The sequence below is a fragment of the Euleptes europaea genome, chromosome 2 (genome assembly GCF_029931775.1).
Source record: "Euleptes europaea isolate rEulEur1 chromosome 2, rEulEur1.hap1, whole genome shotgun sequence".
Classification (NCBI taxonomy): Eukaryota; Metazoa; Chordata; class Lepidosauria; order Squamata; family Sphaerodactylidae; genus Euleptes; species Euleptes europaea.
This window is the reverse complement of record NC_079313.1, coordinates 11,448,358-11,473,635: the sequence shown is the minus strand read 5'-3', so window position 1 is coordinate 11,473,635 and position 25,278 is coordinate 11,448,358. Positions and strand designations below refer to the sequence as shown.

Here is a 25,278-nt window from a genome sequence, read left to right as displayed (position 1 = left end):
TCTAATTGGTAGCTAGAGTGTCTGTCAACCATCCCGTTTGTTATGCCAAAGTGGAGATCGAGTAGATAAGGCTCCTGCCGTTCAACTATACTCTTTTTAAACAAACAAAGTCACTTATATTCTGGACAGAGAGATGCAGATTGCATTGATGATTATTACGATCTTCCAGAGCTTCAATTTCAAGGTAAAGACAAAAGAATTCTTGCAACTTACTCAGATGTTGGATGATAAGGTTATGGTGATGATAATTTTCTTAGATGGTGATTGAAGGGGGAGGACTGAACCTTGATTACCCATGAAATGTTCCGGCGATGACTTTCCCTCTTGCCCGCGGGACCGGCATCAAAACTTCCGAGGGGCTTAAAAAGCCTCCCTCGGAGAGTTCTGGAGGTCAAACCGCATAAGTGGCTGCAGGGAATTCCTGCTTCCCAAGTCCACTGTTTAGGACCGGGTTGAGGTGCTGTTTAGCACCCCAATTTGAACATTTCTTGGATTTTTCCTGGAGAGTCCAGGAAACATGGCGCTCAGCCCAGCTGCCCCAGCAGGAAGTAATTCCCTCGATAATTTTATGTTCGCCTTGCGACGACGCTTTGAAGATCCCTTCATGGGACAGAGAGCCAAAGCGGAACTTTTACAACTCAGGCAAGGCTCCTCTTCAGTTTGGGAGTTTGCAGACGAATTCCAACGCCTCGCAAGTAAGGTAGTGGACTGGCCTGAAGCTACCCTTATCCACTACTTTCGTGAGGCGTTGAACCCAGACATTTTGAACTGGTCTTATATGCGGGGCGACCCAGATACCCTGGAGGATTGGATTTTACTGGCTGAGGAAGTTGAAAGCCGCCGGCGATTCGTTTCGCTAGTCCGAAATAGAGCCAAGGAGAAGGGCGGACAAAAGCCGCCCACCAAACCGTTGACTCCCAACCCACGGAGACCAACCCGACTCCCTCTGGATCACGAGTCTCGATTCCAGAGGGGAGCCTGTCTCGTTTGCGGTGGAATGGGTCACTTTGCAGCGGCTTGCCCTCAACGCCCAGAAACCACTCGCTCAAGCATACCGTCTCGAGCTCGGGGACGACCTCAATGCAGAGGCACCGCGGCCACCCGCAGTGCAGCGCCGGGATGACCCACACTCTCTGCATGTCACATTGGAGAATCATCTAACCTTTCCACACCAATCGACCCCATAGGGTCCCGGATTACAAGTACCCCAGTGGGGGACAGCTCTCCTTCTTCTGACGAAGATAACCAATGGAATTCCCCAGCCCTCAATCTGGAATCCCCTCTTGGTCTGTCAAAAAAAGAAACGTCCCCACAGACCCTTGTGGAATCTTCTGCAAAACCCAAAGCTCCTGTCATGGTGAGTGAAGTTGAAAACACTGTTTATGTGGATGTAGTGTTACAACACTATAAAAAGGGGCCCCAATTGCGTGTCAAGGCGCTCATAGACTCCAGCTGCAGGCTCACTTTAATCAATGAGGCCACGTTTGCAGCCCTGAAAGTCAAGTCCGAGAACCTACCAGCCCCCGTCCAATTTGCCCAAATGGACGGTAGCCACTTTAAAGAGGGGCCTGTCGACTGTCGCACACAGGGAGTGGCGATGGGTATCGGTTCACATTGGGAGCAAATAGGCTTTACCATAGCTCCCATCCGATACGAAGTCGTTTTGGGGATCAATTGGCTCAAGGGTCACAGTCCCTATATAGACTGGGAGGCTGACACAATTACATTTACCAACCCTAAATGTGAACAGCACCGTCATGAAGTTGCAGTTATACCCCCACCCGATCCAGCCTTAACCTCCGATACCTCACTACCGACGCCATTACCCGAGGTATACCGAGACTTTGAAGATGTTTTTGATATAAAGGAATGCGATACTTTGCCCCCCCACCGTACCACAGACTGTGCAATTGAAGTAGTAAAAGTTAGTTAGCTCTCTAACTAAAAGCAAGATTTACCCTATGAGCGTTTCCGAACGCACTGTGTTACGAGACTTTTTGGATAAAAATCTTGCTCGTGGGTTTATTCGGCCATCGACCGCCCCCAACTCAGCCCCTGCTTTCTTTGTCCATAAGAAGGAGGGTGACTTCCGTTTGTGTATTGATTTCAGGAAACTCAACACAATTACCCAAACCAACGCCTATCCCATACCATTGATCTCAGACATTTTGGGACAATTGCAAGAGGGGCGTATTTTCACCAAATTAGACTTGGTTATTACCGAGTTCAGATTCGTGACGGAGATGAACCCCTTACAGCCTTCTCTAGCTGCTTCAGGATGTATGAATTTCTTGTAATGCCTTTCCGATTGAAAGGGGCCCCGGGGGTCTTCATGCAACTCATTAACGAGATCCTCCATGATTTGTTATACCGTGGCGTGGTGGTTTATCTTGATGATATCCTTATTTATTCTAAAACCATGGAGGAACACATTGCTCTGGTCAGAGAAGTATTGCAACGTCTACGTGATCATCAGCTCTATGCAAAATTGTCTAAGTGTGAGTTCCACCAGGAACAATTGACTTTTTTGGGATACACCATTTCCCATCGGGGCCTCAGTATGGACCCTACTAAAGTACAAGCAGTACTTGATTGGACTCCTCCACCCGTAAGCAAGTGCAACAGTTTCTAGGCTTTGCCAATTTCTACCGTGGTTTCATTCCCAACTTTGTTCAAGTGGCGCTGCCAATCACTGACCTTCTTAAAATGAAGGGTAAAGGGGCCTCTGCTATGTTACCTACCACCAAAGTACATTGGACGGATCAATGTCAAACTGCTTTTTTAACCCTCAAGCAGCTTTTCACTTCTGAACCTGTACTGCAGCATCCCGACCCAAACCAAATGTTTGTTGTGCAAGTTGATGCATCTGACGTGGCCATGGGGGGGGGGGCTCTTCTACAGAGGGGGTCTGACGGTCTGCTTCACCCCTGTGCTTATTTTTCTAAGAAATTTGCGCACGCTCAACTGAACTGGCCAATTTGGGGAAAGGAGGCAGCAGCCGTCCATCATGCCCTAACTTTATGGAGACAATTTCTGGAGGGGTCCGGGGTCCCCTTTGAGGTCTGGACCGATCACAAAAATCTAGAAGCCCTAACGGGGACCCAGAAACTGTCCGCAAAAGAACAACGTTGGGCTGACTTCTTTGCACAATTTCGTTTTGTACTTAAACATGTGCCTGGGAAGCAAATCGTGCTTGCTGATGCTCTTTCCAGGTTGCCCCAATATCCAGTAAAGATCGATCGTCCTATGGACTCTTTGTTCACCCCAGCGCAAAGAGGAGCTCTGCCCATGCTAGCTGTAAAAACTCGGTCCCAAACTCTGCTCCAGTCCCAGACCCAAACAGTGGACAGCAGAGCGTCGGACACAAAAGAGCCGGCTCCCTCACCAGTCCCACTCGTGCCGCCTGTCACCAGCGCGCCGCAGGAACTGGTTTCCCCCCCACACTCCGTCGCCATCGCCAACGGCTCCTGATTCACCCTTTTCTGCAGGGGTGTGTGTGATCCTGTCCAATTCCTTCTTGGACTCCCTTCGTACTCAATGCCTGGCCAAACGCACCGCTCAAATTCTACCCCAAGGCTTGCTTGAACGGGGTGGTTGTTGGTACAAAGACTCGAAATTGTACATGCCCTAAGTACTTCGGAGAGAAATCCTGCAATTAGCCCATGGAGCTAAAACTGCAGGGCACTTTGGTTTCCTGAAAACCCTTCACTTGTTACGCAAGCAATTTTGGTGAGTGGGCATGCGTACGGATGTGGATTCCTTTATTCGCAGCTGCCCCATTTGTGCCACTGTCAAACGATCCCAGGGCAAGCCCCCGGGACTGCTACAACCACTGGAAATTCCCAGCAGACCCTGGGAAGTGATTGCCATGGATTTTATGACTGACCTCCCACTCAGTGAAGGAAAGACTGTACTGTGGGTTGTTACTGATTTATTTTCCAAACAGGTATATTTGGTTCCGTGTGCGGGTATCCCCTCCGCCCCCAAGTTGGCCCGCCTTTTTGTATCACGTGTTTTCCGTCTGCATTCCTTTCCGCGTAAGATAATTTGCGACCGCGGAAGTAGCTACGTAGCTAAATTTTGGAAAGCGTTTCTCAAGTTGGTGGGGGTGGAGCAGGGTCTATCTAGCGCTTATCACCCCCAAACGGATGGGCAAACCGAACGTGTCAATGCTGTGTTGGAATGTTATTTACGTTGTTATGTCAATTATCATCAAGATGATTGGGTTGAGTTGTTGCCTTTTGCAGAATATGCTTACAATAATGCTGTACATCAATCTACAGGTTTTAGCCCTTTCTACGCTGTGTATGGTCAGGATTTCGGTCCTATTACTCATGTGAATGTAACTGAGGGGGAGGGAGATATCGATGTAGCCACTTGGACTCAGGCTCTCCGCACCACCTGGCCCTGGCTGGTGAAAAATCTGGCCAGAGCCAAACGCAAATATAAAGTTCAAGCAGATAAGCATCGCTCTCCCAGCAAAGACTTTCAGATTGGTGACTTAGTGAACCTTTCCACCAAGAACCTACGATCCACCCGCCCTTGCCATAAGCTCAGCGCCAAGTACGTGGGGCCATATCCCATTGCCCGAATAATTAACCCCGTCACTGTGGAACTGACTCTCCCTAAGACCTTGAGGCGTATCCACCCTGTCTTCCATGTCAGTCTCCTCAAACATATCGCTTCCTCGGATTGGCACCCGGAATCGCCTCCTGAACAGCCTATGATGGTGGGGGGGGGGGAGGAGCATTTTGAGGTGTCAAAGATTTTGGACTCTCGTATACGTCATGGCTCTCTACAATATCTGGTTCGTTGGAAATACTTCCCCCCTGCCTACGACGAGTGGGTGTGCGCACAGGATGTCTCCGCTCCACACTTAGTGCATGCCTTCCACACCGCCTACCCTGACAAACCATCCCCCTTGCAAAATGGGAGGGGGCCCTAAGAGGGGCAGAATGTCAGCTCTGTATCTCGCTTAGTTTCATTTCGTTTCTCGCCAACTGCCTTCAAGGATTGTTTTGCATTTTTGGTTCCTTTGAAGCCGACTGTATTCCGTGGGAACCATGGCGCCTCTGTACTGTTTGTAATCTGTAATCTCATGAAGCTGTACCGTACTGTTGAATGCCTTTTTTCCAATGCTTTTATATTATCAAGTGCAAGCCAGTTTGCCCCATTGCTGTCTTGGGTTCTTTTGCTCTGCTAACCTATGCTACCATTAAACCAGCTTCTTTGGACATCTTCGTCTCCTGCTGTGGTTTGTGGTTCTCAATAGGACAAGTGCTTACAGGGAGCAATGTTTGTCAGCATGAGCCTTGTAACGCCATTTGGCCCGCTCTAGATTTTTAACCAGCCATGGCCAGGTTGTTTGAATTGAACATACCCATCCGGCCACATCAGCTCCCCCCTCCTCCTCAGAAACATCAATATGACCAGCGGGGCCAAACTCTTTACCATGGACAACCTGGAAAGGGCTGAACCCCGTAGATTGGTGAACCGCATTATTATAAGCATACTTAGCAAAAGGCAACAGGTCTACCCAATCATCTTGATGGTAATTAACATAACAGCATAAATAGCATTCCAACACTCCATTCACCCGTTCAGTCTGACCGTCCGTTTGGGGATGGAAGGCACTAGACAGTCCTTGTTCTACTCCAACCAATTTGAGAAAAGTCTTCAAGAATTTGGCCACGAAAGTTGACCCCCTGTCCGTCACTATCTTGTGTGGAAAGGAATGTAGATGGAAGACATGTGACACAAAGAGGCGGGCCAATTTCAGGGCAGAAGGGATACCTGTGCAGGGTACAAGATGCACCTGTTTCGAAAACAGATCAGTAATCACCCAAAGAACTGTCTTTCCCCCACTAGGGGGTAGGTCCGTCATGAAGTCCATTGCAATAACTTCCCATGGTTTGGAGGGAGTCTAACGGTTGTAAAAGTCCGGGCGGTTTGCCCTGAGATTGTTTGGCCGCTGCACATATGGGGCAGCTGCAGATGAAGGAATCCACATCTGACCGCATGCCCACCCACCAAAACTGTCTCCGTAGCAAATGCAATGTCTTGAGAAATCCGAAATGTCCAGTGGTCTTGGCGCCATGAACCAAACCCAAAACCTCCCCCCGCAATACTTTCGGAACATACAATTTAGAATCTTTGTACCAAAACTCCCCGTGTTTAATTAGAATAGCTGGAAGGGTCTGCAAGGACAGTTCCGCTTGATAACTGCGAAGGAGAGTCTCCTTAAAGGAATCAGACAGTCCTTCTACCCCCTCCAGAGAGGAGTCGGGGGGCAGCTTGACCAAGGACGGAGCCGACACAGGTGCAGGGAGCGACTGAACGGGGCGCTCGGGGCCCCGCACCTCAGGAACTGTGGCTGTCAGTCACTCAGGGGGAGGAGGAAGGGAGGCGGGCAGCGCTGCCGGCTCAGCCAGGCGTGGGGCTTTCCCCCCCATCGAAAGCGGCGGCGTTGGGGATCGGGTCCGAGAACGGGTTTGTACAGCCAAAGTGGGCAACAGACCTCGTTGGGCAGGGGTGAAGAGCGACTCTGTGGGCCGATCAACCTTGGTGGGATATAGGGGAAGACTGGATAAAGCGTCAGCCAGAAGGTTTTGCTTCCCTGGTACATATTTTAGGACTAATCGAAATTGGGCAAAGAAGTCCGCCCAGCGTATGTGCTTCGCGGACAGCTTGCGCCCCCCCCCCCCCCGTTAGGGCCTCTAGGTTTTTGTGATCGGACCACACTTCAAAGGGCACCTTGGAAACTTCTTTTATTTATTTATTTATTTTTTATTTATATAATTGGAGAGTACAGGAAGAGAAAAGGGAAAGGGGTAAACGTTATCATTATAAAAACACCTTGGAAACTTCTAAAAACTGCCTCCACACTGTCAGGGCATGCTTTACTGCAGCGGCTTCCTTTTCCCAAATGGCCCAATTGAGTGAACTTTTTAGAAAATAAGCGCACAGATGCAGGTGCCCATCTTCCCCCTGCTGCAGGAGCGCACCCCCCCATCGCTACGTCAGAAGCGTCTACATGCACTATGAATGGTTGATTGCAGTCCGGGTGCTGCAAAACAGGCTTGGAGGTAAAAAGCTGTTTAAGACTATCGAAGGCGGCTTGACACTGGGGGGTCCACTCCACCCGGGCGTTGGGTAAGGTGGCTGTATTCCCCTTTCCCTTAGTCTTAAGGAGGTTCGTGATGGGTAGTGCAATTTGAGCAAAATGTGGGAGGAATGCCCTGTAAAAATTTGCGAACCCGAGAAATCTTTGGACCTGTTTACGAGTAGAGGGTGGTTCCCAACTGAGCACCGCTTGCACCTTTTCAGGATCCATAGTCAGTCCCTGGTGTGAGATAATATATCCTAGGAAAGTCAATTGCTTTTTATGGAACTCACATTTAGACACTTTAGCATACAGCTGATTGTCTCTGAGATGTTGCAACACCTCTCGAACAAAGGCAACATGCTCATCCATGGTTTTAGAGTAAATGAGAATATCATCTAAACAAACTACCACTCCTTTGAACAGTAGATCATGGAGGATCTCATTAATGAATTGCATGAAGACCCCTGGGGCCCCTTTTAATCCAAAAGGCATCACCATAAATTCAAACATCCCAAAGCAACTGGAAAAGGCGGTCAGAGATTCATCTCCCTCCCTGATTCTGATCTCTTGGGACAACTGAAGGAGGGACACATTTTCACCAAATTGGACTTAGTCAGGACTTACACATTGATAAAACACCACAAAAAAAGCAATAGCTGATTCAAGTGCGGCGTTTTACTGATCTGCACATGCTCTCCTGCACATGCACCGCATTGCAACAATCTTGAGACCAGGGATGGGTTGGGCTGCCAACAAAACAATCCAGATCAAATCAACCCTGTAAGTTTTAGTGTGATTCAGATTTCAGTACCTTGGGTTTGTTTTTTGTTTTTGCTGAGAATGAAAACGGGTTTCTTTTTTCTCTCTGCAGATATTTGGGAAGCAGGCTTTTATCCGGAAAAGCAGGAACTGGCTACTCCCCATCTGAACTCACCTTCATGCACGTTGACAGTAAAGGATCTTTTGCTGTCGAACAACTGTGATACGGTGAGAAGTCTGATTCTTTACAGGCTGCGGTTAGGCATTCAGACAGCCTAGAATTCAGGCATCCCCAATCTTTTGAAGCCTGCAGGCACCCTTGGAATTCAGTTACTGGATAGTGAGAGAAAGCAAAAAATGGCTGCCACGGGAGGTGGAGCCAATTACAAAATGGCTGCCACAAGAGGCGGAGCCAGCCTCAAAATCTCAGGGAGTGAGGTCATGCATAACTCTAATAGGAGCCAGCATGGTGTAGTGGTTAAGAGCGATGGTTTGGGGCGGTGGACTCTAATCTGGAGAACTGGGTTTGATTCTCCACTCCTCCACATGAGCGGTGGATGCTAATCTGGTGAACCGGATTGGTTTCCCCACTCCTACACATGAAGCCAGCTGGGTGACCTTGGGCTAGCCACAGCTCTCTTAGAGCTCTCTCAGCCCCACCTACCTCACAGGGTGTCTGTTGTGGGGAGGGGAAGGGAAGGTGATTGTAAGCCGGTTCGATTCTTCCTTAAGTGGTAGAGAAATTTGGCATATAAAAACCAACTCTTCTTCTTCCTCTTCCTCTTCAACATTTCAGGCAACATTTCAACAATCCACGATCCCCCTAATTCACCGGGTGACCTGCAGATTTGCCTGGTTCTCTCCAGTTCTCTCTCTCCGCTCTCTCCCTCTGCCGTGCAAAATTTCATAGCCCTCTCTCATGTATCCCTTTGGTCATATTTCCCATAAACTGAAAACCTCCCTTTTAGTAAGCAAAGTAAGATGGATGACTTTTTTATACCTATTAACACCACTAATAGGTTTAACGTGCTGCAGGACTTGCCTACTGAGTTGTCTTCTAACCCCATTGCCCCTGATGCTCAGGAGAGTACACCATTTAGCCCAAGCTTTGCTTTTACCCCTAAAATATCCTCAAATGTTGGCAACCCCCAAGCTTGCATAGAGGAGGAGAACGGAAATACTGACCAGTATGACACCTTAAGTCTGTTAGCCTCGCAGACATTTCTTATTTCCAAAACCCTCCAGAAGATCTATGACAAATTGGATATTTTGGAAATACAACTCTCACACTTAAACTCCCCTGATCTTGCACCAAAAGGAAAACAATCTTCCTGCACCTATGCACAGAACCCGACTTTTTCGAAGGCATGGAGTACAAAGGTCCCACTATCCTAATCACCCTACCCTTATCCCTGATAGCTTCAGGATCTCTTTAAGCATACGTTCTTACCAGGGGCGTGTTATAAGCTGGCATGGGAAATGGCGAATTAAAGAGCATTTAGCATTCTTATTTCACTGCCACCCAAGTGATATTGACTTGAAATACTTTGATAGACTCCCAGGATTATTAAGTGAACATCGTCTGTCCCTTACTTTTTATTCCCCCGTATCCCAGCGCTGATCCTTGAAAATCAGGACCGACTATTGGCATTTTCCCCAAAGAATCCTTTCGCACAACAACAATAGCACCTCTGCTCTCATCTAAGATCCCTCCCAAGCCCCTCTTTAAAAAATCAACTAAATTTGCTCCCCAAAACCAGGCTGAGTCTCACAAGGTTGATAGATCTGTCTCCAACTAGTTTAAAGAATGCCTCCCCAGTTGATTCAAATCTAAAATTCATGTACCGTAAATCAAGCCTACCACCAGATTCTAGATGCTCTCTGCTCCAGCCATGTAACCCGGTTGATGATATACTCGAAATGGAGGATGCAAAACTAGTTAGTTCTTTTCGCATTCTCCCAACAAAGGAACAAAACAATATAATAATGAGGCTAGGGAACCTTAAAGATAACCTTACCCAGATTAAGTCAGCACAGGCCCATTTACCCCCTTTTAAACCAAGGGTACCTTCCCTTTCTACTAGAACTGAGCACCAGCCAAATTCCAAACACACGGTTTGGATATGACTCCTGACTTAGTAAGCCAGCCAGCCCAAGAGTCTGACCTATTTCAAGGCAATGCCCCGGTTCCTCTGGAACCAACCATAATAGTGTGTCCTCCTACAGCAGATTCTAACTTGCTTAGGGAGATGTCTCCTACAGAACTCCCTGATAAGGACTGACTCTCATCTTGCTGCAAATTTCTCAGCTGGAATGTTGCTGGATGGGCAGCTAAACTTACTGATCCTGATATACAGTTATTTCTCTCGACGTTTGATATCATCCTTGTTCAGGAAACTTGGGCCACAAATGAGATCTTTCTCCCAGGCTTTACCTCTTTTACCCAAAAAGCAATCAAAGGCTCTGTGGGCCGCCCTCGTGCAGGACTAGCATGCTTTATCTCCACTTCTTTAAGCATAAGCTCAATTGACCTTTTGGCTGAAGAGTTGGTGCTAGCAGTTAGAGTAAATCTGACTTTTTCTTCACTTATTTTATTCTCTGTTTATATTCCTCCTGCTAGATCAAGTAATACTGCACGAAACTGGGCCTGTCTGGGAGAACTATTTGATGACATCAAAAACAACCACCCAACTATTCCAATTCTTATGGCTGGTGATTTTAACACACGAATAGGGCCGGATGATAATACTCTCTTCCAAAATCTTATAGGGAATTTTGATGAATCTTTCCTGAGTTCCCTATGGTATACTAGAACTTCCAGGGACTCGGTAATCAATTCTTCCGGCTTAAGTCTGGCCCAATTCGCTATTCAGAGGAACCTAATAATAGTAAATGGGTGATCACAGATCGACCCTAATGGAGATTTCACTTTTTTTAACCAAAATGGTGCCAGTGTTATCGATTATTTTCTGGTTTCATTAGATCTCTTACCTCTAATCAGTAATATGGAAGTCTGCGATTACATGGGCAGTGACCATCTCCCTATCTCTCTTTCAATCAACCAATTATGTGTTCCACACTTAATACCGTCCTACCATCAAATATTGCACCAATCCCAAAAAGCCCTAGCTCGTGTTTACTGGAGCCCTGAGCTTGATTCCTTGGTGCGTGGCAAAATGCAGCTTTTGGAGGTGACTTCGTTGAAAGCTGCCCTCCTTGAGCAAGAGTCTGCAGCTACTGTCTTAAATGTTTTTTTTCAGATTAATTGATTTATTTAAACCTCTATTTACTAAAGAAATCACCTCAAGCTTGCACGCTCTATACAAACGAAATTCTTGGTTTAACCGCGAGTGTAGACTACTCAAACGAGCAATAACCAGGAAACATAGAGAATTCAGAAGGAACAACACTATTTCAGTATTGAAGGAATTGTTAACTATTAAAAAGAACTACAAGGACTTGGTAAACTGGAGGAAAAAAGAGGCCCTATATAAAAATTGGAGGAGCTTGATTACAGCTATAAACAACAATGATAATTCAACCTTCTGGCGGACTGTGAATTCTTTAAGTAATGGCTATGTCAGAGTCCCCGCATGTATCCCGTCTTCGGTCTGGGTAGCTTACTTCAAGAGCCACTTCTCCTACTCTGTGGAAAACCAGGGTCTTATACCTGTAGCACCTTCTATTTTGCTGAATTCCTGGCCAGATGTGTCTCCTAAGGACATTAAACCGCTCATTGATCGCCTACGCTCAGGCAAAGCCCCAGGTCCTGATCTAATTCTCTACGAACTTTTTAAAGTCAACAGCGAATGGTGGGCCAACATTCTTGCTCCTGTATTCACACAAATTAATGCATCAGGAGCTATTCTAAAATCTTGGAGACATACCATTATCGTCCCAATCTTTAAAAAAGGTCAGCGCTCTGACCCAAGCTGTTATCGTCCAATCAGCCTTTTGTCTTGCTTAGGCAAATTGTATTCCTCCTACTTATTAAAGAGGCTGTTGGACTGGGTTGAGAGTAATGACATCCTTGGCTGGGAACAGATTGGCTTCAGAAGGGGTTGGTCTGTCATGGACCACTGTTTAGTGCTCTCCCATCTAGCCGAGAAATATTCCTCCCCCCGAAATGGCACCCTTTATGCGGGTTTTATGGATCTTAAGGGAGCTTTTGATACCATCCCGAGGGAGAGGCTATGGTTGAAACTATCACATTCTACTATGGATAGGAGGTTACTATGGCTTATCCAGCAATTTCATACTGACCTCACAGCTCAGGTTCGCTGTGGCAACCAAGGAGAACTAACCGAGCCTTTTGAACTGGCCAAGGGAGTTAGACAAGGTTGCCTCCTTGCTCCTCTCTTGTTTAATCTATACCTGAATGATATGGCAACCAATTTCTCAGAGTTTTGCCACCCCCCAAAGCTTGCAAGCCATTCCACCCCGATTCTACTCTATGCTGACGATGCAGTTCTCCTGTCCCGCACAAGAATTGGTTTGAAAATATCTTTGCAAACTTTTTCTGAGTACTGCTCTAGGGAAGGTCTTAAAATAAACCATCATAAATCTAAGATCATGATCTTCACTAAGAGGAGAAAAATGCCTCTTTTTCGCTGGGTATTAGATGGCTTTGAGGTTGACCAAGTCAAGGAGTTTGTTTACCTTGGCATTCTGTTTTCTCATAACCTAAATTGGAATGCCCATCAAAAAGCAGTGTCCAACAAAATTAAACCTGGGGTTGGTGCTATTGTCAATTTTTTTCACACCAAAGGTGGCAAATATATTCCAGGGGCTATTCAGGTTTTTAACCTGAAAATTACCCCAATTATCCTCTTTGGTGTTGCCATCTGGATTACAGTCATCAATGAATCTATAGATCGACCACTGCTTCAGTTCTTACGAAAACTCCTAAATGCCCCTCGATGTGTTGCTGGCGTTACTCTTCTTTCCGAGTTTGGCCAAATGTCACTTGAAGCTAGGGCGTGGTTGGCCGCCTTTAAACTCCACCTTAAACTGTGCTTTAGCACTGAGGGGTTCCTAGCTTCTCTGAAGCATGACCCTTTCAAATCCTCATGCCAAAAAATCTTAGATGAGAAACTGGCGTTGCTGGGCTTCTCGCAGGATATGTTATCAGATCTTGGGAAAACTGAAGCTTTTGCCAAGATTAAAAGGCGCATTGAAGAGCTCGATTATAAAAAAACTACTTTTCGTGCTCGTCGCATCTGTTCATCCCAGTTCTTCGGAATACCCCCTCCACATGGTCTGCCTGCCTATACATATTATCTGACAACTCCTCGTCTCTGTAGAGCTTTTTGCTTGGCTAGATTGAATGCTAATCCTTCTATGGTAATGCAGGGCAGAATTCTGAATATACCATACTCAGACAGGATCTGCCCTTGCTCTTCTGGCTCTATTGACACATTAGCCCATGCCCTTTTGGAATGCTGCTTTTACGAGGAACTTCGATCGCACTATATTTCCCCCCTTTTAATATACAAATCCAATGCCTCTGTGACTGACATAATGCCTTTTTTACTAAGCGACAGGGACTCCAAGGCTACATTGTCAGTGGCAAGATTTGTTTCAGTCCTTATATCCCTCCAACACTAGATATATGCTGCTCAAGATCAATTGATCAAGGAGCTTCTAAGGCAGGGGTGGGGAACCTCAGGCCCGGGGGCCATATGCGGCCCCCGAGGACATTTTTTGTGGCCTTCGGGAGCTCCGGGAACCCTGCTGCGGGAACCCTGCCACGGAGCTCTGGGGGGGAATGCACGGAGACTGGGGCCCGGTTGCTTGGTGCTCCGTGCGCCGCCGTGTGTGTGTGGGTGGGGGAGGTGGGGTGGTTGGGGCCCGGTCGCGCAGGCTGGCATGCGCGGGTGTGTGTGTGTGTGGGGGGGGAAGGCTTTTCTCTCTTCCTCTGTTTCTGTCACTCTTTCTCCTTTCTCTCCCTCTCTTCCTCCCTCTTTTTCTGTCTCTTTCTTTGTCTCCCTCCGTCCTTTTTTTCTTTCCCTCCGTCCTTTTCTTTCTTTCTCCCCCTCTCTCCATTTTTTCTCCCTTTCTCTCTCTTTCTCCCTCCCTCCCTTTTCCTCTTTCTCTGTTTTCCTTCCTCCCTTCCTCCCTTGCCAATCGACTGTGGGCTGCCCCCCCCTGGCGCCTCGTTTTCTGGGGCCCACCGCTGGCTGCCCTCCCACCTGGGAGGGGGGAGTGGGGGCGCCCTGCAGGCCTTCTCTGGGTGGCCTCCCCTGGGGTTGCCAACCTCCAGGTGGTGGCTGGAGACCTGGCACCCTAGCCTCTCTCCCCCCACGGGAGATCTACACCTGGTATGGCCCCCGAAAGATGTTATAAATGTGCGAATGGCCCTTGGCAGGAAAAAGGTTCCCCACCCCTGTTCTAAGGGATAAAAGGAAAGGAAAGGAATAGCCCCAAACTCTTCATCCCTTCCTCAAAGGAAAGGTGTTCCAACCACATAATTATTTTAGTTGCCTCTTTAAGAACATAAGAACGTAAGAAAGGCGATGCTGGATCAGACCGAGGCCCATCAAGTCCAGCAGTCTGTTCACACAGTGGCCAACCAGGTGCCTCCAGGAAGCCCAGAAACAAGACGACTGCAGCATTGTCCTGCCTGTGTTCCACAACCTAATATAATAGGCATGCTCCTCTGATACTAGAGAGAATAGGTATGCATCATGACTAGTATCTATTTTGACTAGTAGCCATGGATAGCCCCCTCCTCCATGAACATGTCCACTCCCCTTTTAAAGCCTTCCAAGTTGGCACCCATCACCACATCATGGGGTAGGGAGTTCCACTATTCAACTATGCGTTGTATGAAGAAATTCTTCCTTTAATCAGTTTTGAATCCCTTTGTGTGCCTTTTCTAGCTCTGCAATACCCTTTTTGAAACCGAGAACCAGAACTGCACATAACGTTACCATATAAAAACTGAGGTTCTCTTTGAACGCATGAACACATGAAGCTGCCTTATACTGAATCAGACCCTTGGTCCATCAAAGTCAGTACTGTCTACTCAGACCGGCAGCAGCTCTCCAGGGTCTCAGGCCTTATCCCTTTAAACTGGAGATGCCAGGGATTGAACCTGGGGCCTTCTGCATGCAAAGCAGAGGCTCTACCACTGAGCCCTCCTACTTTAAATTATTTCAGCTACTGTGTCATCTGCTCTAATATCTAACCAATTATAGATTATACAAATACAATATTAAATTTTAAAAAATATCACAACTTTCCACTACAATAGAAACTACTTAACATCTTTGTATACAAACAAAAACTTCTCTACTACAAACTTATTTCACAGGTGTTAATTGGTCACATATTGAAAACATAATTTCCAGTTCTCTCAGAATTCTTCCTCCGGTCTTTTGTTGACAATATTTGTCAGTTTGGCCATCTCTGCATATTCAGCTAGTTTCTCCAGCCAGTCTTCTATTAACGGGGTTGCTTTTGATTTCCAAAGCATCGCGATTATCACTTATCATAGTAACTCTCTTGCAATGTAACTCTCTTGCAAATATATTGTGAGCAGGAAACAATTAAACCAACAATGATCAATTGGGCTCAAACTGTGGGACACGACATCGCTTTAAATAAATGGGAAAGACTATGGTCGAAGGACCTGAAAGGAATAAATGCACAGTCAATTCGAGAAAATATCTACAAAATGATGTAAAGATGGCATTTAACACTTAAGAAGATTGCAAGGATTTACAAAGTGACATCCCCTAAATGTTGGAAATGTAATAAAGAAGTTGGCTCTTTTTATCATATGTGGTGGACTTGTGACAAAGCTAAGGATTTTTGGGGTATGATTTATAATGAATTAAGACTAATAGTGCAAAAAAATATACCCCAAACACCAGAAATGATGCTATTAAGTATGATACCTGATGACTTGTTAATACAAAGGACTTTTTTGATCTATGCGACAACAGCTGCAAGATTGCTCTATGCAGCAAAATGGAAAGGGGCAGACACTCCTGGGAAAAAAGACTGGATTATGAAAATGTTTGAACTGGTGGAAATGGCAAAACTTACAGCTACTTTAAACCAAAAGGACAATGTTCAATTTATGGGGGAATGGGAGGCTTGGATGAAATATTGTGAATATGAACTAGGACTGGGGAAAATGGAAGAGTACCTTTTAATATGATCTAGATGACATTGCTAACATAAAGAAGTGTAATTAATTATATTAATAGAATATTGTGATTGAAACTTAACTGAGATATAAGAATAATTAAGATCAGATCATATCACAATGGGATAGAATACTTTATTAAGAGGCGGACGGAGGTGATGGGGAAGTCAACAAATTTTCCTTTATTTTTTATTTTAAGTACTTAAATAACTATAACAACATTACTTATGATTTAGTTTTTTATATTACTTTTATTGTTGTTTGTCAACATGGAAAATTTATATTATAAAAACCAATAAAATTTTCAAAAAAAAAAACAAAAAAACCAAGCATCGCGATTATCACTTATCATAGTAACTCTCTTGCAATGTCTCAGCATCAGCAGGCAATGGCCCCGTCCCTGATGCGGCAAAACCCCGGATGTTGCCAGGAACTGGTCTTGACAGAGGATGAGAAGAAATTGCTGGCCAAAGAAGGCGTGACGCTGCCCACTCAGCTGCCCCTCACCAAGGTAAGAAGGGCACTGCCACGTTGCTCGATCCCTCTGACCCAAGGAATTCTGGGAAAGCTGCCCGGGGTGGTTGCTAATAAGTTGCTGTGGTGTGTGTGTGTGTTAAGTGCTGTCAAGTTGCTTCCAACTCATGGCGACCCAATGAATCAATGTCCTCCAAAACTTTTCATTTTGGATTGTCTCATCATAGGGTTTTCAAGGGTTTTCAAACTGAGGCTATCATATTTTGGTCACATTACGAGAAGACAAGAGTCACTAGAAAAGACAGTCATGCTAGGAAATGTTGAGGGCAGCAGGAAAAAAGGAAGACCAAACAAGAGATGGATTGACTCAATAAAGGAAGCCACAGCCCTCAGTTTGCAAGATCTGAGCAAGGCTGTCAAAGATAGGACATTTTGGAGGACATTGATTCATAGGGTCGCCATGAGTCGGAAGTGACTTGATGGCACTTAACACACACACAGGGTTTTAAAGGTAAGGGTTGGTCAGAAGTGGTTTTACCATTGCCTCCTGCGCAGTGCTAACCAGGGTTAGCTGTAGTGGCACTGCCGTTGTCTACAGAAGATCCTCCGCCAGTGTCACCTTCCACTACTGCTGCTGCCCAGCAGCTGGCCTTCAAGGATTCCTCTGCCCCCATCACCACTGGAACTGCCTGTTTTCTTCTGAGGATTTGGCCATTGATCCCTTAAGGGGGTGGGACGCATCTTTGTCTGGTGTCTCAGCTGTGACCGTTCCGTCTTGAGTGCTTGGAGATTGGTCCCTTGATAGAGTCTAAACCCCTTATGGCATTTGGTCTCTTGATAGAGTCTAGACTCCTTATGGCATTTGGTCTCTTGATAGAGTCTAGACCCCTTACGCCATTTGGTCTCTTGATAGAGTCTAGACCCCTTACTGCATTTGGTCTCTTGATAGAGAGTCTAGACCCCTTATGGCATTTGGTCTCTTGATAGAGTCTAGACCCCTTACGGCATTTGGTCTCTTGATAGAGTCTAGACACACACAAACCCCCTCACCCCGTTACGGTGTGCGTCCAAAAGAATTTGTTTAGTTTGCATTGTTTGGATAAAAGTATTTTGAATATTGTAAGTCTATATGTGGAATTATAAATCTATTTTTTGAAATTATATAATTTGTCGCATTTGAGTCCCAAACGGGGCAACCACGAGTGACAGTGGGAGACCGCTCCTCTTCCTTCCCCCCTCCTCAGGAAGGACCTCTGGGTGGGGCCCGGGGCAGCTGCCCCTGTTGTCCATTGGCTAAGACTACCCCCACCTCCCCCCCCACCTCAGGTTTATGTCCCCATGGCCCCAAGCCGGTTGATAATCTGTGCTTTTTGCCCCCTTGGCAGTATGAGGAAAGGGTGCTCAAGAAGATCAGGAGAAAGATCCGGAACAAGCAGTCGGCACAGGAAAGTCGGAAGAAGAAAAAGGAGTATATTGACGGGTTGGAGTCCCGGTAAGAGATCTTACCCTGTGCTAGGGTTGTCAGGTCCCCCCTGGCCAATGACAGTGGGTGGGTGGGAGTAGGGTTGGCAGTAGGGTTGCCAGGTCCCATTTCTCCACCGGCAGGAGGTTTTTGGGGCGGAGCCTGAGGAGGGCGGGGTTTGGGGAGGGGAGGGACTTCAATGCCATAGAGTCCAATGGCCAAAGCAGCCATTTTTTCCAGGGGAACAGATCTCTATCAGCTGGAGATCAGCTGTAATAGCAGGAGATCTCCAGCTAGACCTGGAGGTTGGCAACCCTAGTTGCCAGCTCCAGGTTGGACAACTTCTGGAGATTTGGTGATGGAGCCTGGGGAGGACAAGGACCTCAGTAGGGTACAATGGTACAGAGTTTACCCTCCAAAGCATCTATTTTCTCCAGGGGAACTGATCTCTGTAGGAATATGAGCTGTAATTCCAGGGAATCCCTAGGTCCCACCTGGACGCTAGCATCCCTCTCTAACAGCAATGGAGTTTCACAGATCAGCTACCAGAACCTCAAACACTTCTTGATTCTGCACGGTCCCCACTCACTTCTCCTGGCTTTGGTCTCTTGTAGGATGTCTGCCTGTACGGCTCAGAACCAGGAGCTACAAAGGAAAGTTGTTCATTTGGAGAAACAAAACTTGTAAGTTGCCTACGGCTAGTGGGATCTGAGGAAGTCTATTTCTCCACAGGCAGCTGGGTGGAGGGGGCAGAGAGTGTGATCAGGGCTTAGCCTCACATCCTGACAGCGTTCAGCACTGGGTAAGATGGTGCTGTGGAGGACCGACACTGGTCAACACAGGAACGTGCACCGTTTCAGATTTCACAGACTCCTCTATAAGGCCAACTGGAAATTTAAGGGGATTTCAACCGTATCTAAAGGCTGTGAGTGAACTGAAAATACTTTGTAAAGTCTGAATGCAAGCAGGGCAAAAAAATTGCCTTTTTTACCAGCAATGCAAAATGTTATGTCAGCTCAGTGGGACTTACCTTGTTCTGTATACACCTGATGTCTTGGGAGCCAGCGTGGTGTAGTGGTTAAGAGCGGTGGTTTGGAGTGGTGGAGTCTGATCCGGAGAACTGGGTTCAATTCCCCTCTCCTTTACATGAGCAGCGGAGGCTAATCTGGTGAACTGGATTTGTTTCCCCACTCCTACACATGAAGCCAGCTAGGTGACCTTGGGCTAGTCACAGCTCTCTTAGAACCGTTTCTCAACCCCTATGTCAGCGTGTTATACCTGAGGCTTAGGTTATCTTACTGAAAAGCCTGAGAAGTTGAGCTCTGTTGTGGGGAGGGGCAGAAAAGGTGATCATAAGCCGGTTTGATTCTCCTTAAAAGGCAGAGAAAGTTGGCATAAAAAACCAATTCTCCTTCTTTTTGTTCCTGAAATCATAGAAAAGAAAAAGAAAACCCAAATTATTATAATTAAAGAATTGTAAATACTGTTGTATTAATGAATCAGATAGCCTTTAATGGCATAATACTGATGGTCACAAGGTCAGAGATAAACAGATAATACATATCTAGATTAAAATTAAGTTTGAAAACCTTAACAACTTCTGCCGAAAACTCCGCCACCTTCACCGTAACATCAGTTGTAATGTCGTTCAGCAAGAATTGGCAAGTGGATGTTCTATAAGGGTCCATCCATTTGCTGATTAAGGGTAGTATAAATTTTTTATGGGGTTCTTCATGTAAACGACAATCTAAGATAATGTGCTGTAGGGTGTCTGGCTGGCCCGTTCCGCATGGACATACCCTCTTGTTAAAGGGAGTCTGAGTAAATCTCCCGTATAAAACCTTAGATGGAAAGGAATTGAGTCGAGCTAACATCAATGCTCTCCGTTGAAGAGGTTCCTCAAGGGTACTAAAGTATTGCTGCATCTTTCCGGGTAATATTGACAAACCCATTTTAAGTGGAGAACATACTGGCGGAGTGAGCGGGCATATTTTCTAATTAATGAAAATCATGATAAATTGTTTAAAAAGAACATAACTCACACTTCCTATTGTGTGTGGCTTACGGTCTTTGGAACGTGGTGGGGTGGGCTGTTCTCTTGGGCCCAGGTGGTCCATTCCTTGTTTTGGTACCAGCGCGTGACGGTTGTATCTGTCTCGTTGGCTACCAGGTCTCTCCTCCAGCAGCTGAAGAAACTTCAAGCTTTGGTGATCCAGTCCAGCAGCAAAGCAGCTCAGACTGGAACTTGTGTGGCGGTACGTGGGCAGTTTTACCGTTAGGATAAGATTGACTGAGGATGCACACAGGCATATGGGCAGAGAGACAGAACAAAAGAAAAGCAGAGAATCAAAAGCGCTGACAAAATCAGTACTGGGAAATGCTGTCAAGTTGCAGCTGGTTTATGGTGACGCCCCCACCCCCCGTTTAGTTTTCAAGACAAGAGATGAACAAAGGCGGTTTGTCGTTGCCTGCTTCTTCATAACATCCCTGGACTTCCTTGGTGGTCTCCCATTTAATTACTAACCAGGGTCAATCCTGCTTAACTTCCCACATGTGAGGAGAGCAAGCAAGCATAGTTAAATTGTGGAACTCCCTGCCCCAGGATGTGGTGATGGCTCCCAACTTGGAAGGCTTTAAGAGGGGAGTGGACATGTTCATGGATGATAGGGCTATCCATGGCTACTAGTCAAAATGGATACTAGTCATGATGCATACCTATTATCTCCAGTATCAGAGGAGCATGCCCGTTATATTAGGTGCTGTGGAACACAGGCAGAATGCTGCTACAGTCGTCTTGCTTGTGGGCTTCCTAGATGCACCTGATTGGCCACCGTGTGAACAGACTGCAGGACTTGATGGGCCTTGGTCTGATCCAGCAGGGCTTTTCTTACGTTCTTAAGCCTAGGCCATCCAGTCCAGGGGTGTATAAAAGGAAATGAAATCAGGAACATTATCTCTACTCTCCCTGAAACCTCTATACTAAATAATGACAACACGATGGAAGATCTCTCTGGAGAGGAAGTCTCAAAGCTACGGTGCCACCATAGAAAAGGCCCTGTGCCCAATACCTGCCAGTCTAGCCTCAGCAGGCAGGGACAACCTGGAAAAAGCATTTAACAGAATATTCATGGGCAGATTGATATGGGGTGAGATTCTCTGGTCCCAGACCAGTCAGATCTGACTTTCGGAAGGAGCTTAGAATAAACTAAAGGGTAGCCCCGTGGCGCAGAGTGGTAAGCTGCAGTACTGCAGTCAAATGCTTTGCTCATGACCTGAGTTCGATCCCGACAGAAGTCGGTTTCAGGTAGCCGGATCAAGGTCGACTCAGCCTTCCATCCTCCCGAAGTCGGTAAAATTAGTCCCCAGCTTGCTGGGGGTAAAGTATAGACGACTGGGGAAGGCACTGGCAAACCAACCCGTAAACATAGTCTGCCTAGTAAAAGTTGGGATGTGACATCACCCCATGACATCACCCTGCTTGCACAGGGGACTACGTTTACCCTTGTAAAGGGTAGCCAGGCCACAAGGCTTCCCAGATTGCCCCAAACAGCTGTCCTCTTGCCAGAAGGAAGCCGCCTGACTCCACTTTCTCTTCGGTCTGGTTCTCAGGTCCTCCTGCTCTCCTTTGCCCTGATTGTTTTCCCGTCCATCAGCCCTTTTGCTCACAACAAGGCCGAGACGGAAGGCGACTTCATACCTGTGAGAGGTGAGCTACAGAGCCGAGTGCAGAAGCCACTGAGGGGCCACAGAAGGCCTGAAATTTCCTTGGGGTCCCTGGGCCAGCTGAAATCAGTGGCTGACCAAGGGGAGGGGAAGCTGATGGTTTAAAGTGATTGATTGATTGTTAGGGTTGCCAACCTCCAGGTACTAGCTGGAGATCTCCCGCTATTACAACTGATCTCCAGCCGACAGATCGCCAGCTGATAAATGGCTGCCTTGGCAATTGGACTCTATGGCACTGAAGTCTCTCGCCTCCCCAAACCCCACCCTCCTCAGGCTCGGCCCCCAAAACCTCCCACCAACAACCCTATTGATTGTACAGTCCCCATTTCCCTGGACAGTGAGAGCAGTAGCGTTCATGGACATAGCTTCCTTGGGATGAGAAAATTGGCAATTCTGCTGCAGGTGGAACCTTCTATAGTCCTCATACCGTAGAAACAGAGCCCTTGATCTCTCCTGGTGTCAGGTATTGGAATCTATAGAGGCCCAATGAATCGTGATTGCAGTTAGAAAGAATTCAGGTCAAGCACACAATAAAAACAGAGTCAAAGACTTGTTTCTTAATCAAACAAAAATCCTTTACTGTACTAAAATTAGGAAGGGTAACATGGATAAAACAATTAACATCTTTCTATCTAGTTCCCTATAAATCTTGCTAAAAGTATTAGCAGGTTCCTAAGGCTTAAAATCTCTTGTCTCTTAGCCCAAGAGGGCTGAGAGCAGGCATCTTGCTTGTTTGAGATTGAAAAAGCAACTGGTCACCCTGCCCCAAAGTTACACCTTAAACAAAAGAACGGGGTAATAAAAGCAGTTCTGACTTCATGACTTGGTGCACGTTCCCAATGGCAGTTCTCCAGCCAATAGAATACTTACATCTGTCTCTTGTGTCATCACCTTGAGACAATTCTAAACTATGGAGGTAAACAAGTTAACCCTTTAACTGCCCTGACAGAAATGGAACTCGCACTAAATGCCAACATCAGGCCTGCTCTTTGCAGAGACTGCCAGACTGAGAATGTTTTGGTTTCACCAGGTGCGGCTCAAGGTCGGCCCTGTTAACCGCCAAATTCCTATTCTGACTCTGACTCCCGTGGGAACAGTCCTCGTTGGGAGGGGGGTTGCCATGGCTGCCAATGCTATCTTGATATGACCAATACTCTTTCATTTAGGCCTTGTACCGTGCCTCTAGCTCTCATTCGTGCCAACTTACCTATAGCTGCTGTTAACCTGTAGACTTTTTCCAATAAATCAACTCTATTTTAGACTCCTCATCTGTGGATGTTGTTTGTGGGATTGTCACGGGACAAGTGCTTACACCAGATAACGCAGCTGAGCAGTTCTGGGTTTTAAAAACACAGGTTACAAGGTCAATGGTTACATACAAGAAAATTTACATACAAGAAAATTTAAAAAAATCTATCTAGCTGACTTACTTAAAGAGGTTACGTTAGAGTTGCCAGATCCCTCTTCACCAGTGGCGGGAGGTATTTGGGGCAGAGCTTGAGGAGGGAGGGGTTTGGGGAGGGGAGGGACTTCAATGCCATAGGGTGCAATTGGTAGGGTTGCCAACCTCCAGGTACTGCAAGACAAGAAGGCTCAGTGCTGTGAGGATAATTGTAGCAACCCAAAACAGCACTATGACAATTCAAAGCAAATTAAAGTGAATTTTATAGAGTGCAATAGTGAAAAAATATATACACAAAAATATGTACAAAATAAAAGTACAACAAGATACAAAATTTACAAAATGCAATCCAATAAATATATTATTCTTCAAGGGATATCACAAATCCTTGAAGAATAATATATTTATTGGATTGCATTTTGTAAATTTTGTATCTTGTTGTACTTCTATTTTGTACATATTTTTGTGTACATATTTTTTCACTATTGCACTATAAAATTCACTTTAATTTGCTTTGAATTGTCATAGTGCTGTTTTGGGTTGCTACAACCTCCAGGTAGTAGCTGGAGATCTCCCTCTATTACAACTTATCTCCAGTAGATAGATAACAGTTCGCCTGGAGAAAACTGCCGCTTTGGCAATTGGACTATGGCATTGAAGTCCCTCCCCTCCCCAAACCCCACCCTCTGCTGGCTCCATCCCCAAAATCTCCAGGTATTTTCCAACCCGGAGCTGGCAACCCTACCAATTGGCATAGTGGCCATTTTCTCCAGGAAAACTGATCTCTATCAGCTGGAGATCAGTTGTAACAGCAGGAGATCTCCAGTTAGTACTTTGAGAAAATGGTAGCATTGGCAATTGGACTCTATGGCATTGAAGTCCCTCCCCTCCCCAAACCCACCCTCATCATGCCCCACCTCAAAAGCCTCCCGCCGATGGTGAAGAGGGACCTGTCAACCCTATGTTTGTGAGAAGTGCTGGCACAAGAATGGAAAATTACAAGCAGACCAGCCAGAGAAACCAAAATGGATATCGCAGAGCCAAGATGGCTTTTGGCTGTCTCGACGCATAACCGCAGAGAATGCTCAGCCTTGCCTGATGTTAATGCCAGTCACACCTTGTATGTTTCTTCTCCCTCCCCAGTTTTTTCCAGGTCCCTCCACAACGACGCTTCCTCCAGAGTAGTCCCCTCCCTCGCCAGAGATGCCGATTTACGCGCCAAGGAGCCAGAGAAACCTCTGGGGACCGAGTATGCCAACGAAGGGCAGAGCGGGCAGGAGGAAGAAACCCTTGGCCATTTCATCGGAAGCCACTCACTGTCCAGTTCCCACAAGGCCATTGAGGCTGTCTTGAAGAACGGCACGGAGTCCTTCTCAGAAGGGGGCCCCCTGGACTTGGAGGGACTCGGGCACGACGACCACATCCACGGGCACGGCTTGGCGTCGGTGGCATGGACAGAGTCCGGTCACCCCGGCACAAGGGTCCTGGAGCAGGCCGAAGAGCTGTGACCGTCCCCTCCTGCTGCCTCCCTCTGTATGGCATTCTGGGACTTAATAGGGGTGGTGATAGGGGTGCTTGGGCGTGTGCAAAGGAAACTGCTCCTCTCCCGCTAAGCAAGGAGGAAGAAGCTGGGGTAGGAGGCTGTGGTGTGTGAGAGAGAAAGAGGCGGTGTCGTGAGGGCGATTGTGGTGTAGTGGTTAGGAGCGGTGGACTCTAATCTGGAGAACCGGGTTTGATTCCCCACTCCTCCACATGAATGGTGGACTCTAATCTGGAGAACTGGGCTGGTTTCCCCACTCCTCCACATGAGCGGTGGGCCCCAATCTGGTGAACTGGGTTGGTTTCCCCACTCCCCCACATGAAGCCTGCTGGGTGACCTCAGGCCTGTCACAGTTCTCTTCTAATACTCTCAGCCCCACCTACCTCACAAGGTGTCTGTTGTGGGGAGAGGAAGGGAAGGCCTTTGTATGCCTCTTTGAGACTCCTCAAAGGTAGAGGAAATCAGGGTATAAAAACCAACTGCTCCTCCTCCTTCTCTTTCTTGTTCACCTTTCAACAGCAGGCCCCAGAGTGACCCAAGGCATGTGTGAGCGCCTTTTCTGGATCTCTTCTAGGGTTGCCAACCTCCAGGTACTAATTGGAGATCTCCTGCTATTACAACTGATCTCCAGCCGATAGAGATCAGTTCCCCTGGAGAA

The 25,278-nt window shown here is 46.8% G+C and overlaps 1 protein-coding gene across 1 annotated transcript in view; it reads left to right on the top strand.

Moving 5' to 3' along the window:
• The window catches only part of CREB3L3 (cAMP responsive element binding protein 3 like 3), a 33,972-nt gene extending 9,384 nt beyond the window's left edge, over nucleotides 1-24,588 (top strand). The window contains exons 3-9 of the mRNA XM_056867705.1: nucleotides 7,977-8,092; nucleotides 16,396-16,530; nucleotides 17,879-17,985; nucleotides 18,570-18,638; nucleotides 20,126-20,210; nucleotides 21,565-21,661; nucleotides 24,224-24,588. Of these exons, the coding sequence (XP_056723683.1) occupies nucleotides 7,977-8,092; nucleotides 16,396-16,530; nucleotides 17,879-17,985; nucleotides 18,570-18,638; nucleotides 20,126-20,210; nucleotides 21,565-21,661; nucleotides 24,224-24,588 (974 nt within the window). The remainder of the gene's footprint in view (nucleotides 1-7,976; nucleotides 8,093-16,395; nucleotides 16,531-17,878; nucleotides 17,986-18,569; nucleotides 18,639-20,125; nucleotides 20,211-21,564; nucleotides 21,662-24,223) is intronic.
• The last annotated feature ends 690 nt before the right edge of the window (nucleotides 24,589-25,278 follow it).